Source organism: Mycteria americana, chromosome 18, assembly GCF_035582795.1.
Source record: "Mycteria americana isolate JAX WOST 10 ecotype Jacksonville Zoo and Gardens chromosome 18, USCA_MyAme_1.0, whole genome shotgun sequence".
NCBI lineage: Eukaryota > Metazoa > Chordata > Aves > Ciconiiformes > Ciconiidae > Mycteria > Mycteria americana.
Window position 1 is genome coordinate 10,455,890 of NC_134382.1, and position 12,718 is coordinate 10,468,607.

Genomic DNA, 12,718 nt, shown 5'->3' on the forward strand with positions numbered 1-12,718 from the left:
GCCGCTTGTCGGGGTCTGTTACTGACCTGGGACCGAGGAGGGGTGCTCGGCCGGCGGCAGACGAGGCGCACCACCTGCAAAGCAAGTCCGATCGTCCTGCCACCCATCCCTGCAGCATCGCCGCGCAGCACCCGTGGGGCAGTCGCTCTGAGCCAACAGGCTCAGTCACGGTTTGGGCAGAAATAAGGTGTGTGTTTTTTCCACCGCGGTCAGTGCAGGGGATCGCTTTGCTCCAGTGTGCCCAGAAAAGAGTGGGCTTTGTGTCCTGGCTTTACGACGGGCACATTTGGGGTTAGACTGCTGAACAGCTTTATTTTCACAGCACTGTCAGCACGCAGCCTGCCTTTTCAAAACCCTCCCCGATGGCTGGGGTGACAGTGGAGGGCCTTGGGAAGAGGCAGGTGCTACACTATGTTACTGGTTTTAGTTGACAGCACCGCTACCAAAACCAACCCACCAGGGCACGAGCCACGACCCAAGCGCGGGTACCAGAGCATCCCCCCGCAGCAGTTGCTTCTGCATTCCCCCACCGCGTGCATCCAGTGGTACTCACTGTGGCACTGCGCCTATACGTTACCTTCCCGACACGTCGGTCCCGTGTACCCGTTCAGACAGAGGCACTGGCCATTCTGAGCATTGCAGTAGGAGTTGCTGGGGGCACACTGGCAGGCCAGGCTGCAGTCCGGGCCGTACGTGGTCGGCCGGCAGTCTGGTGAGGGGGCAGAGAGGCACCTTGCTGCAGGTCAGCCTGCTTCTGCAGCTGAGCAGAAATGCTCAGACATTTCCCGCTGTGCAACAGGCAGAGCTTGCAGTGGAGACTGATAAGGCAGAGAGCTTTTTGCCTCCCCCCCCCCCACTCCCCAGCCTGCTCTTGAGCTCTGGTGATACCATCAGAGCATCCCAAGGCCAACACCGTGTTCCTTCTGCATTTGATCCTCAGCCTTTTGACGCTGGTGATCTAAACACAGGGGCCCTGGAGGCTGGGGGAGCATTTGCATTCGGACCTGACTACAAATAGAGGCTGGGAGAGGTGACTACCACTGTTCAGATGCCCTCTTACTCTTTGAGGGGACACACACAAAAAAAGAAAGCCCCCTTCCATGAGAAGTCAGCTCCAACAAGAGGGGGTTTGCATCCATTTTAGGACTGGGCTTCTAGCCTTCTGTCAGTGCCCCTCTTGCACGGTCCCCTTCCTCTCCTCCCCAGCTGCGGCTCAACCCACCTGCACTGCACTTGAGGCCAGTTTTCCCTGGGGGACACAGGCAGCGTCCCGTGGCTGGGTCACAGGGCGCATTGCCGACGCAGTCGCAGAGCTGCCGGCATCCCTCGCCGTACGTTCCTTCCTTGCAGCCTGTTTTGAGAGGCGAGATCCCTTAGCACGCGTCCTACGAGACGGCGCCTCGGCATCCCGCCCGTTTCTAGGGACGCAGGAGGAGGACGGGGGTACCTGTCTGACAGCGCTCGCCGCGGAGCCCGGCAGGACACCGGCAGCGACCGGTGGCTGGGTCACAGCCTGCTCCGTGCTCACAGTCGCAGCGCTCCCGGCAGCCAGCTCCGTGGAAGCCGGGGGGACAGCCTGGAAGGGAGCCCGGGGGAGAGCTCGTTAAAGCACGGGTGGGTTGAACTCAGGCTCAGCTTGGACAGCCTCTGCAGCAAAGCCTCCGTCAGCCCACCAGAGAGAAGCAGCGAGCCTTTCTCGCTGAGAAGTGCCCAAATGCATGCGGTTGTTCTCAGCGGCCCCGGACAGGGCTACCGGCTTCCTGCAGCGAGTCTTGGGTGCAGAGCTCAGCGTTTCCGCTCCGAAGCGTTTGCTCGGCTACCCAACACTGCGGTGATGTTGGGACGGAGGAACGGCCTTGGAACGGCACCTCTGTATCCAGTGGTCTCATGCAGAGAATAGAAATTACCTTCTCTGCGACTACTTCTGCTACCTGGGAAGGGCTCGCTGTGAACACCACAAGAAAGGGAGAGCCCATCGGTGCACACAGCCACGTGTGCGACCGCGGCGGGTCATACCTTTGTCCTATGGTCCTGTTCTCTGGATGAGCTTTAGAAACCCCCCCCCCCTCGCAAAGCCGAAGGTGTTTCCGCTGCTGCAACTCACTGTGTTCGCACAGGGGCCCGTAGCGGCCCGCGGAGCAGCGGCAGGTTCCCGTCCCCGGGTCGCAGGTGGCGTTGTGCAGGCAGGCGCAGCGGAGCTGGCAGTTGGCACCGTACCTTCCCGGCGGGCATTCTGCAGGGAAGATGCAGCGGCAGAGCTGCTCAGTGGCCAGAGAGCCGGCCCCGGCCCCGCTCCTGCACTTCAGAGGGCCGTGATGTGACACGGCAGAGCAGGCACAGGTGGGGATAACAGAAACTGGACCCAGTATGAAACAAACTGAGCGAGCTCCACAGTTACCAGGCCAGTGCAGGACAACGCATCCAAGTCAGGTTTACCTAATTCGCAGGATTTCCCCGTCCACCCAAGTGCACACGAACAGGAGCCGTTGGCTGCGTCACACAGCCCCCCGTTGCGGCAGGAGCAGGTCTGCTGGCAGCCCACCCCGTACCGGTGCTTCTCACAGCCTGCGGGACAAGAGGAGGTGGCAGCGGGCACGTGGACTGCGGCGCAGTTCGGGCAGGAGCGCCCAAGCACAGGCAGAGGTCTCGGAGCAAGGGAATCGGTTCCCGCTGCGGACCTTTTCCAACCCACTGCCTGAAACGCCTGCTTGTCCTGATGCACGACCCTGCAGCTAATATTTACCTTGCTCGCAGGTGGGACCAGCTCTTCCCGGTGGGCAAACGCAGTCTCCGGTGACGGGGTGACAGGTAGCGCCGTCCCCGCAGGAGCACACCCGTGCACAGTCTGTGCCGTAGCGACCGGCAGGACATCCTGGCGGGAGGAAGACCTTGAGCTGCCTTCGTCACGCCAAAGCACAGCTGGCTACGTTTGTAGGCTAGAAAGGAAGGACTTTGCAACGGCACGTGAGCAAAGCAATGGGGCACAAGGGGAGGCAGGAGGAGTTTGCAGCCCTGTCGCTTGTGCACAGTGTGACTGGCAGACCAGGAAAAGGGTTTTAAGGTTTCCTTCTGCTGGAGGAGTGAAGCATTTTTAGCAGAGACAGCCAGCAATACAGTGATGCCATGATGCAAAGGCTGATGCGTCAGGCCTTTCCTAGTGGAGAAATCATTTTGGCGTAAAACAAATGGAGCAAGACAATTTTTCCGTGGTTAAGACAGACAGCAAGCAAGATCAGCTGCAACTGCGTTCCCGCAGTAAGGCTGGCACTACGCACGCCAGCTCCTGTACTGAAGCGGGGAGGGCATTGCTGCCGGCACAGGGTGTAAAGCGAGACAAGGAGCTCTTTTTCTGCTGCTGGGCCAAGGCAGGAGTCAGTCACTGTAACGCTTCTCATCTCCCGCAGGGTCAGCTGTGCGCAGGACTTGCACCTACCACCATTCACTCCTGCTGAGGAAACTCCTGGGAGCTCACGTCCCTCCCGGCTGACCCAGGCACTCACCGATACTGCAGTCAGCGCCGATGTAGCCAGCCGGGCAGTGGCACATCCCTGTGGTAATGTCACACAGGCCCCCGTTCTTGCACTTGCATGGCCTTTCGCAGTTACGGCCGTACCACCCAGGAGAGCACTCTGTGGGAAAAAAAAAGAAACAACGGCCTCAGTGCCTAAAAAGACGAGAACAAGGTCCAAAGTCTCCGGAAAAAACCCACCACGTCTATTCGTGCAGCCATTTCATCAGAGAGAAGCCGACAGCTCCGCTGGAAGCGGGTTTGCGCCAGGCTGGCACAGTCGACGGGCTTCTGACCTGCCTTGTAGCGCAGAGCTGCTCCAAAGCACTTACGAGTCAACCAGCTACATCAACGCACCAAGGGCGTGCAGGTCACATAACGCATCCCTTGGCCTGAGCCCAAATATCCCAGCCAACAGAAGCTCCTGCAAGCCATGCTCAGGTGCCTCTGCCCTCCCCGCAGCACACGCTGAAGTGCAGGAACCGCTCCGAGGAGCCAAGGGAAACCCCAGCAGGCACCTGTAAGTAATCTCATGGAAACAGGCAACAACGCCAAGGAGCTTCGGACTGTTCAGAACCTCTCTGCTGAAGATATAGCTGGTAGATATCCCACAATTCAAAGGAAAAATGGCAAAAAACCAGCCTGAGTGCACATGAGAATGCTGTTGTGTTTACATGAACTCCTACTTGCGAATTAGTCAGCGAGAGACACCACAGAGGTCAGAGCCTCTCGTTGGTGTGCAGGGCCAGGCTTGGACAAGGGAGCAAGAAAACACTTGCCTGGACAGACTCAGCTCCTGAGCTGTGCGAGCTGGGCAGCGGTTAAGAACAGAACAAAACAGACCTTGGCCAAGCCAGTGAGGACAAAGGCAACCATGGCAAGAAACCAGGCAAGACAACCCGTCAGAACCTCTGCTTTGAAGCCACTCCGGCGAGCTGGCTGCTCCCCGAGCTGAGGATTCTCCGGCGGTCAGCCCAGCGCCGTCCCCGCACCGACAGCGGCGACAGCTCTGCACCGACACTGCCGGCGCTCCCGGCACCGGCACCGTGCTTTCAGCACGGGCAGCAACCCGCAAAGGTCCGTGAAGGAGAAGAAGAACCGAGCGCGGACTCACCCAGCTGACAGGCGGGACCGCGGAAGCCAGGGGCGCAGACGCACTCCCCGGTGACAGGGTGGCACTCCTGGGTGGCTCCGGCACACTGGCAGATCTGACCGCAGCCCTCGCCGAAGGTACCTGGCACGCAGGCTGTCAGGGGAGAGGGCACCAAGGCAGCTTAGATTCGCTTAGCAGGAGCCATCCCACTCCTCTGTGCAAGACTTTTTTTTCCTTTTTATTTTAAGCCAGGATTTAGGAAGCCTTTTATGACAGTGGAAGTTTTCTGCCACCCAAAAAGCAAAGGGAGCCGCACGCAAATGGTTCCTTGACTCCAGAAAAGACTTGTATTGAAAGGAAAACTGAGTACGTAAAGGCATAGGTGCCTTTAGCAATGCTAGCCCTACCTACCCTCGTATTGCCGCAAGCTTCCATCCCCACACACACAGACATCGCAAATACACCCCTGTCCCCGGGGTAAGGAATGTGCTCACATGCCTCTGTCTCTTCCAGACTTGCTCATACCCACAGGAGCTCATTTTAATACTGCTTTAGTGCTAATCCTCTAGATAAATACATAGCTCTGATTTCCCACTTGGCTCCCTGTGCTTTGCTAAGATTCTGCGGGCATGCACCCAGCTGCCAAAATGTGAGATGCTCCTTGGCGCAGCTCGCTGTTGGGGTTTTTTTTTTTTCCTTGTTTTCTTTTTTTCCCCCTCTTTTTTATGTAGCAATTGCTTGACCTGTCACGTTCCCAGAGCCCGTCAGCAGAACCGTAAGAGCATCACTCCCTTCTCCGTACATTTTTCACATCCAGAGCCTGTAAAGCCCGGCGGGCAGCTGCACCGGCCGGTGATGTGATGGCAAGGCACTCCCAGGGGACAGGCGCAGCGGCTGGCGCAGTTCTTCCCGAAGGAACCCGGCAGGCAGGCTGTGGGAAAACAAGCAAGGAGATGTAAGTCTCCTGACTGGATTTCAAGCTCTTGTCAATGCCTGAAAGGCATTAGAGACCAAGGGCCAGCTCCTGCCCTCAGCGCCCGGCTGCCGCGTGCGGTGCCGAGCCAGGGCCCTGCCGTGGCAGCCAGCGCTTTTTGCAGCAACCCAAATGCCCCTTTCAGGGCAGGCCGTCAGCTCCTCAAAACGTTTTGCCACCATTTGTAACTCTTCTTAAAAACAAAGTTCCTCTCCTTCCCAGACTTTGGAAGGAGCCTCGGTTTCCCTGAGCAGGGATGTGCCCAGCGGCGTCTGGACGCCGTGCCACCGACGGGATGCCGGCTCACCTTTCTCGCAGCGCCGGCCCCTCCAGCCAGGGGGGCAATCGCAAGCCCCAGTAACATGATGGCACGACACGTTGTCCCCACAGTCGCAGCGCTCTTCACAGCGTGCCCCGAACAGCCCCTCTGGACAAGCTTCAGCGATGCAAACACGGGAGAGACGACAAGTTACACAAAAAAGGTGACGTGGGTCTTTTTTCACTGCAGTTTCTGTAGGCGCACACTTCACTTTATTTATGTTCCTTTCCTTCCTGCCAAGCCAGAGCGGTGCTGTGACAAGCCCGGTGGCATCTGCCAGCCTGCAAAGGTATTATCGCTCTGGCAAGCGGCGCGGCCGGCGCTAACGGCCCCTCCTGCCTTTGGTTCGGTGGTGATGGGCAGCACCAGCCTGCCAGCGCGGGGACTGCCGTCCCTCTCTCGCCCCACGGCACGCATGGCGGGGGAAATCGCTGCGTGGCCCAGACCCGAACGCGTGCCCACTGTCCCCTGCACGCAGGAGCACGAGTGTCTCAGCAGCATCGCCGGTCAATCTGCGCAGGGTACACGAGTGTGAAGTGTACCCTGGCAGTCACCTAATTCAGCAGGAAAGTCTCTCTTTAACGGCACCACATGTTTTTGGAAGTGTTATTCCTGGCATTGTTTAATGAGAATTGGGTGCCAGCACAGTATATTTTAATCACGGCAGCTATCGTTTAGTTTTGCTGCTTCTTCTGTTGTCATAGAAGCACCTGGTTCCTAAAGCAGCTGCAAAACGAAATGTGTGCAGTACCAGAATTATGCAGAAGTGAGCACTGCAGGCGCAAAATCCATGAACCTAATTTTCACTTCTGCCTCATGAATGAATGCAAAAAAACCAGTAAGTCCATGTACAACCGTCCAAACAGGTTGCTTGTCCACGCAAGGGCCAAGTTTGTACATGCAGCTGTGGTGCGAGCGTGGCTGCACGGTGCGCAGCTGGGCACATGCATGCAGTTTGAAATACAGCTCTGTGGGAAGCCAAGGAGAGGACTCTAGCTTTTTTTAAAAAAAAAAAACATAGAATTTCTGCATTTGCGGGTGGGTTTTTTAATTAATTTATATTGAAACAAATTATAAAAGTGAACTTGCGGGTGAGCTCAATGCAAGCAACTGCGGGCAGGGTGAGGCAGGAAAAGTCCCCGGGGTACGACGGCCAGAACCACAGGGGCACCTGGAAGCCAAAACCTCCGAATGCCCGTCCTTTGTAACCTCCACTCTGGCAGCTTAACGCTGCCTCGTGACGGGGGACCTTGCTGCCGGGGGTTCTAGCTGTGGGGTTTTGGAAGCGTGTGACACGACGCTGGGAGGGGACGACGTGCCTGAGGATGCGGCAGAATCCCGCTGCTCGCCCTCGGCCGGCGAGGTGAGCTGTCGGTTTGACTCTGCGGCCAAGTCTCGGCGGCCAGCCGGGCTGTTTCCAGCCTCTGTAAACGGAGCCATTCCCAGGCAGGAAACCGAGAGCATTCGGTGTGGCCGATGCCAGACATAGCTGCAGCGGGCAGCTCCCTTATGCCAGCTGACAAGCAATGGCAGTGGACTGAGACATGCCTTTTACACCGTAACATAGGGAATATGCCAGGCTGAGGTCTCATGACCCCCTGAAAGGGAAGAAGCTTGTGGGTCTCTTCTTGGTGTGCTGATACTCGATGAAGTCCCTGTGGCTGCTCTTAGTAAGGCCATAGCCTTTTCAACACTTCCTCATAGCAAAGGGATTGCCGGGGTATGTGTTACACTTAAAGATAAGGTGAACCCAGGAGCCTGCCGAATGACAGATGTAATTATTTGCTGGGGCTTAGGACTGAAGCCAGGCATTTCGGGTCAGTATAAAATACAGGCGAGCGTAGAAGAAAGAATGGAGAGGAGGTGATCTGAAAATAAACGGGGCAGAGGAAGATTTTCACTTGGCATTTTGGTTTCACGGTGCAGGTAGCGTGGGGGGGGGGGATTGCTGCCCTGCCTTGCATCCCTGCTTGGAGCCTGCAGCTTTGCACTGATGCCTGGGGCCCTGTGCCTTCGGGGACCCCATCCCGCTCCCGCTGGCACCATTGCAGGCTCCCGTGTGGCCTCTGTGTGCACCGTCGCTTCTAGGACAGCCCTCAAAGGAAAGCAGAAAGCACAGCGGTGCGCAAAACCAGGGCACACAGCCAGAATCATGGCACCCGCGAGCTCTCTCTGCAGAGCTGAAATCCAAATCTTTATGCCTTTGCTTAAACCCCCCCTGACCCCCAGAGCCCCCTCGTGCAGCACCAGGGCACCGAGGCAGCAGGCGGTACCCGCGGTTAGGACCCCCGTGCCCCACTTACGGCTCTCGCACTTCTCGCCCGTCCACCCGGGCTGGCAGACGCAGTGGCCCTTCTGGCGGTCGCAGAGCCCCCCGTGTCGGCACTCGCAGCGCTGCCGGCAGTCCGCCCCGTGCTGGCCCTGCGCGCACTCTGGGAGGAGGCACACGGTGAAACGCCGCCCTGACGCCCGCCGCCCCGAACGCGCGCGGGGAAGGACCGCCAACCCTCGCTCGTGGGCACGTGCCGCCAGCGCCGTGCACGTCACCCCCAGCCTTCAGAAGAAAACAAGTCCAAAACGGGACAAGTTTGTGCCAGAGCCCGTTTCTCAGCGCTGCCAAGGCACCGTTACTCACCCAGCTCGCAGGCCAGCCCCGTCCACCCCTCGGGGCAAGCACAGAGCCCCGTGGTGGGGTCACACGTGCCACCGTTTTGGCAGAGGCAGCGCTGGCGGCAGCTCCTCCCGTAGAAACCCACCGGGCACGCTGCGGGAAAACCAGGCCAAACATCCCGGTCAGAAAACAGCTCTGAAGGCAAACACCATGCCGCTGGTAGTCTGCCAGAGCGATAGGTGGATGACCTGACATAAAATGAAGCCATTAGCGCTTGCAATGAGAGGCAGGGAGAGGAACCAACGACACCCTGAGGCTGCTTAGCTGCCCACGTAAAGACATTTGCTATTTTAACCTGCTCAGGTAAGAGGCAGTGACGACACAGGGCACTGGGTCTCTGATCTCTTTAGAGCCTCTTAGCTCTGGTGGTGGCAAATACACAGAAGTAAAAAAGGTTGGGTGAGTTCAGCAGCCCGCAGAGACGCTCAGTTGGTAGCCAGCACCTTCGGTCCTGAGCTGCAGAACATCCTCCTCTCCTAGACCCAGATAGTGCCAGTGCTTGGCAGAGAAAAAAAAAAACAACATTTAAGCACATGAATAATTGTTCTCATGTGCACAGTTTCACTGAGCTGTGCCTAAAGGCATTGCTGACTTGGTGTCTGAATGCTCCGTGCAGTGGACGGTCAAGCTGTTGTGCAGCGGACGACGTGCTGCTACAAAACTGCAGCTCAGCGCAATTCCTGGTGCTCTTGGAGAAGGCGACCTCTTGGCTTCTCTCTTTGTGAATGAATCAGGAAGCGCTGCACAGCTAATTACGATCTTAGTTGCAATCTGGCCTTGCTATCGTTACCGTCTCAGCTTTTCGTGGTTGCTACTCCATTGAAAACTCCAACCCACCCTGAGAAATGGCATTTTTCCTGCACGCTGGCAGAGGAAGCAGAGCGTCTGGGTTAGGAAGCGACTGTAGGGTACGGTACCTTGCTGGCACGTGGGTCCCGTCCACCCGGCTGCACAGAGGCATCGGCCACTGACGTGGTTGCAGGTAGCGTTATTGAAACAGTTGCACGTCTGGCTGCAGTTCTCGCCGTACCTGTTCTCCTGGCATGCTGCGCGGGAGCAGAAGCAGACATAACTGTTAGGTAGCAGGTATGGATTGCATCAGCCGGACTCCTGCTAACCATCCCGAATGCACTTGCCCGGGAGAGGAACCACCACTGGTGCGTGGCTGCTTTGGACGGCTGTGTCAGTTGGTTTTTATGGTGCTATGGGGAAATAACAGCTGCATGCTGCAGGTGGCCGACACCCAAACACGGACGCTGTTGTTATCAGCAGCGTTACATCATTTTATCTCTTTGGAAACTGTTTTGCTGGATGCCCAAGCCCTCATTACATTCAACAACAATGTGCTCAGCCAGAGCCCCCCCCCAGTCCTTCTCCGAAACCAAACACTTCTCTGCCGCACAGAATTAACTTCCACGCAGAGAAAATCACACGAGGGGAACAGACACCTAAGCCTCCGGGCTCTACGACCTAGCAGCGCGAGAGACGGCGAGGGCTCGGAGTGCCTTGCGGAGGGCTGCTCCCGCCTCGCTCCAGCCCACCCCCAGCCGCAGCGGGTGGGCACCAGCCTGCAGCGACACCTACCCTGGCCGCAGCGGGGCCCGTCCCAGCCCGGGGGACAGTGGCACTGGCCCGTTGCGTGGTCACAGCGGGCGCCGTTCAGGCAGTCGCAGGCTTCCCGGCACTCCAGTCCATAAAACCCATCAGGACAGGCTGCAGAAAACGAAAGATAAATCCCCACAAAACGCCTATACAGAGAGCTGGAAATCTCCCAGCAGAGAATAGATGCCTCTTGGCGGACGTTTTAGCCGATATAATGCTGCACCAGTGTGACAGCCACACGTTAATGGCTCTCCCCCGGCAGGGCAGCAGAACGTTGGATGCCTGTGCATGACGGACACTCAAGGTACAGGACAAAGCCGTGGTGCATCAGAAGAGCAATGGCACCAGGTTTCAGTCCACCAAGCGACTGAGCAGGCTGGTGTGGGATCCAGGACCCTGCACCCAGGGACCCCTTGGCAAGGCTGCTCCAAGACCCTGTGTGCAATGTGTGTGACCAAGGCAGCTGTGCATTTACTCCTTGCTTGCATTTTGTTAGTCTTTTTTTTTTTTCCCTAGACCTTTTCCCTTCAGAATTAAAAAGCAGCTTGTGGGTATGCAGTTTTCCCCATCACCATCCCGAGGGATTCTCTTTGCTGTAACGGGATCGCAAAGTCAGACAAGGAGTGCAGACCCCACTGGCAGGAGACCGTGGTCCATGGGAGCCGCCGGCAGCGCTGGGCCCCCCGGCGAAGGTACTTACCCTGCTCACAGAAGGTTCCTCGCCAGCCCGGGCTGCAAGTACAGGCCCCGCTGACGTGGTCACAGGCAGCCCCGTTGTCACACTGACACCGGTGCCGACAGCTCAGCCCAAACCATCCTTCCGGGCACTCTAGCAAGCAGAAGCAAAGGAGACTGAGGAGCCTGTCCTTTCCTGGCATCCCCAGGAAGCTGTGCTAAGGCAGGAGCTCGGGCTCCGAATGGAAATAACAGTATCTGGCAGCTGCTTTTTTATAACGACCAGGGGGCTCTACCCTACCCCTTACAGATGTGTACCCAGGTCACCCAACCACCCTCAGGACAGGACTGGGCTGGCAACATCACAGACAGGGCATGGGGGTTGAACTTCTGTGGCTGAACCAAGAAGCACCGATGGAGAAATCTGCACCAGGGCTTCCTCCGCTGCCCTTACAGGGAGAAGGCAGAAGCCTCCTGGGCTGCCTGTCCGATGCCTTTCCCCTGGGAAACAAACACAGCATTTGGCTCGGCTTAAAGGCGAGCGGGGCAGCCCGCTGGCAGCACTCACTCTTTTCGCAGCGGCCGCCCGTGTAGCCAGCTTCACAGATGCACTGCCCCGTCTCCGCGCTGCAGCTCCCGTCGCTGTTGCTGCAGTTGCAGGTGTGAGCACAGCCGGGGCCCCAGCGACCTGCATCGCAGGCTGAAACACAGGAGGGAACGGACCCTTAATGGCGTGGGCTCCACTTGCTCGGCTTCTCCGGTGAGCAAAGGCGCGGGCACAGCACTGCCTCCTCCTTGGGGTGTTATTGCCATTAATTACAACTGCCCGCTTGGGCAGAAGGACGAGCACGGCTGCAGGTCCTCAGAAAACCCAGTGGGACAGTGAGAGCGGGTGCTGCGTTAGCACGTATTTGATGTGAATTCATTCTGCGAGCAAGCCCGCTACAGAAAGGCAAGCGGCACCCGGCACCACTGGCGGGACAGTGCAGAGAAACCGAAAGGATTTCAGAGAGAGATTTTTTTCTGGCAGAGGCACAGCACAAAGACGACAATGAAGCAAACGACAGCGTAGCTTTGCGCAGGTCAGTGTCCTCTCGGAGCAATGGCTAATAAGCAGCAGGTACACTACCTCTCTGACAGTTATACCCCGTCCAGCCAGGCGCGCAGCTGCACGTCCCCGTCACAGGATGGCAATGTCCGTCGTTCCCACAGCTGCAGCTCAGCTGGCAGTCTGGGCCAAACCAGCCAGGCGGACACACTGCCAATGCAGAGACGGACTAACTGCAAACGGCTGCTGTAACATGGCAGCAAGGGCTCTCCCCCTGACAGACCCGGTGGGCACCGCAGCGTGCTTCTGCAGAGCTGCCACGAGCACTGACGCTCCTTCTCCGAGCGTGGGTGCTCAGCTCTGGGCCGAACGAGCCGAGGGGCTTAGGCTTTTACATCCCTTTCTGCCGATGCGAAAGTTACCACTGTGAAGCTAGGAGTAGAGGGACCTCAAGGGAAGAACCCAGCCCGTGCCCCAAAGCGTGAGGCGACGGCGATGTACACAGTGCTAAGCCCTGCTCCCATGAGTGCAGCGCTGCCTGGTCCTGCACGCTCTGCTCACTAGAGCAGGTACTCCAGGTCAACCTAAAGAACCCTCATCCCAGCTGCAGACAGCCGTTCAGGCGTGAGGGACCCGACGGCAGAGAGCACTCACCGTCCTGGCAGCGGTGGCCGGTATAGCCGGCTGGACACAGGCAGGCTCCCGTGGCGGGATGGCAGCTGGCGTTGTTCGCACACTCAGGACATATCTCCTGGCAGCCCAGGCCCCAGCGACCGTCAGGGCAAGCTGGAGAGCGGGCAGAGAGGACACGCAAGCATCCGGGTCACAG

General features: G+C 58.0%; 1 protein-coding gene across 2 annotated transcripts in view; it reads right to left on the reverse strand.

The window, feature by feature from the left end:
• Window positions 1–12,718, reverse strand: part of MEGF6 (multiple EGF like domains 6) — a 51,848-nt gene that overhangs the window by 1,922 nt on the left and 37,208 nt on the right. For both annotated transcript variants that reach the window (XM_075520432.1, XM_075520431.1), the window contains 19 exons: window positions 12,544–12,675; window positions 11,971–12,099; window positions 11,410–11,541; window positions 10,867–10,995; window positions 10,149–10,277; window positions 9,482–9,610; window positions 8,529–8,657; window positions 8,197–8,325; window positions 5,882–6,010; window positions 5,404–5,532; window positions 4,623–4,754; window positions 3,501–3,629; window positions 2,744–2,872; window positions 2,437–2,565; window positions 2,105–2,233; window positions 1,448–1,576; window positions 1,223–1,351; window positions 578–709; window positions 27–74 (listed from right to left, as the gene is read on the reverse strand). In XM_075520432.1, the coding sequence (XP_075376547.1) occupies window positions 27–74; window positions 578–709; window positions 1,223–1,351; window positions 1,448–1,576; window positions 2,105–2,233; window positions 2,437–2,565; window positions 2,744–2,872; window positions 3,501–3,629; window positions 4,623–4,754; window positions 5,404–5,532; window positions 5,882–6,010; window positions 8,197–8,325; window positions 8,529–8,657; window positions 9,482–9,610; window positions 10,149–10,277; window positions 10,867–10,995; window positions 11,410–11,541; window positions 11,971–12,099; window positions 12,544–12,675 (2,382 nt within the window). The remainder of the gene's footprint in view (window positions 1–26; window positions 75–577; window positions 710–1,222; window positions 1,352–1,447; window positions 1,577–2,104; window positions 2,234–2,436; window positions 2,566–2,743; window positions 2,873–3,500; window positions 3,630–4,622; window positions 4,755–5,403; window positions 5,533–5,881; window positions 6,011–8,196; window positions 8,326–8,528; window positions 8,658–9,481; window positions 9,611–10,148; window positions 10,278–10,866; window positions 10,996–11,409; window positions 11,542–11,970; window positions 12,100–12,543; window positions 12,676–12,718) is intronic.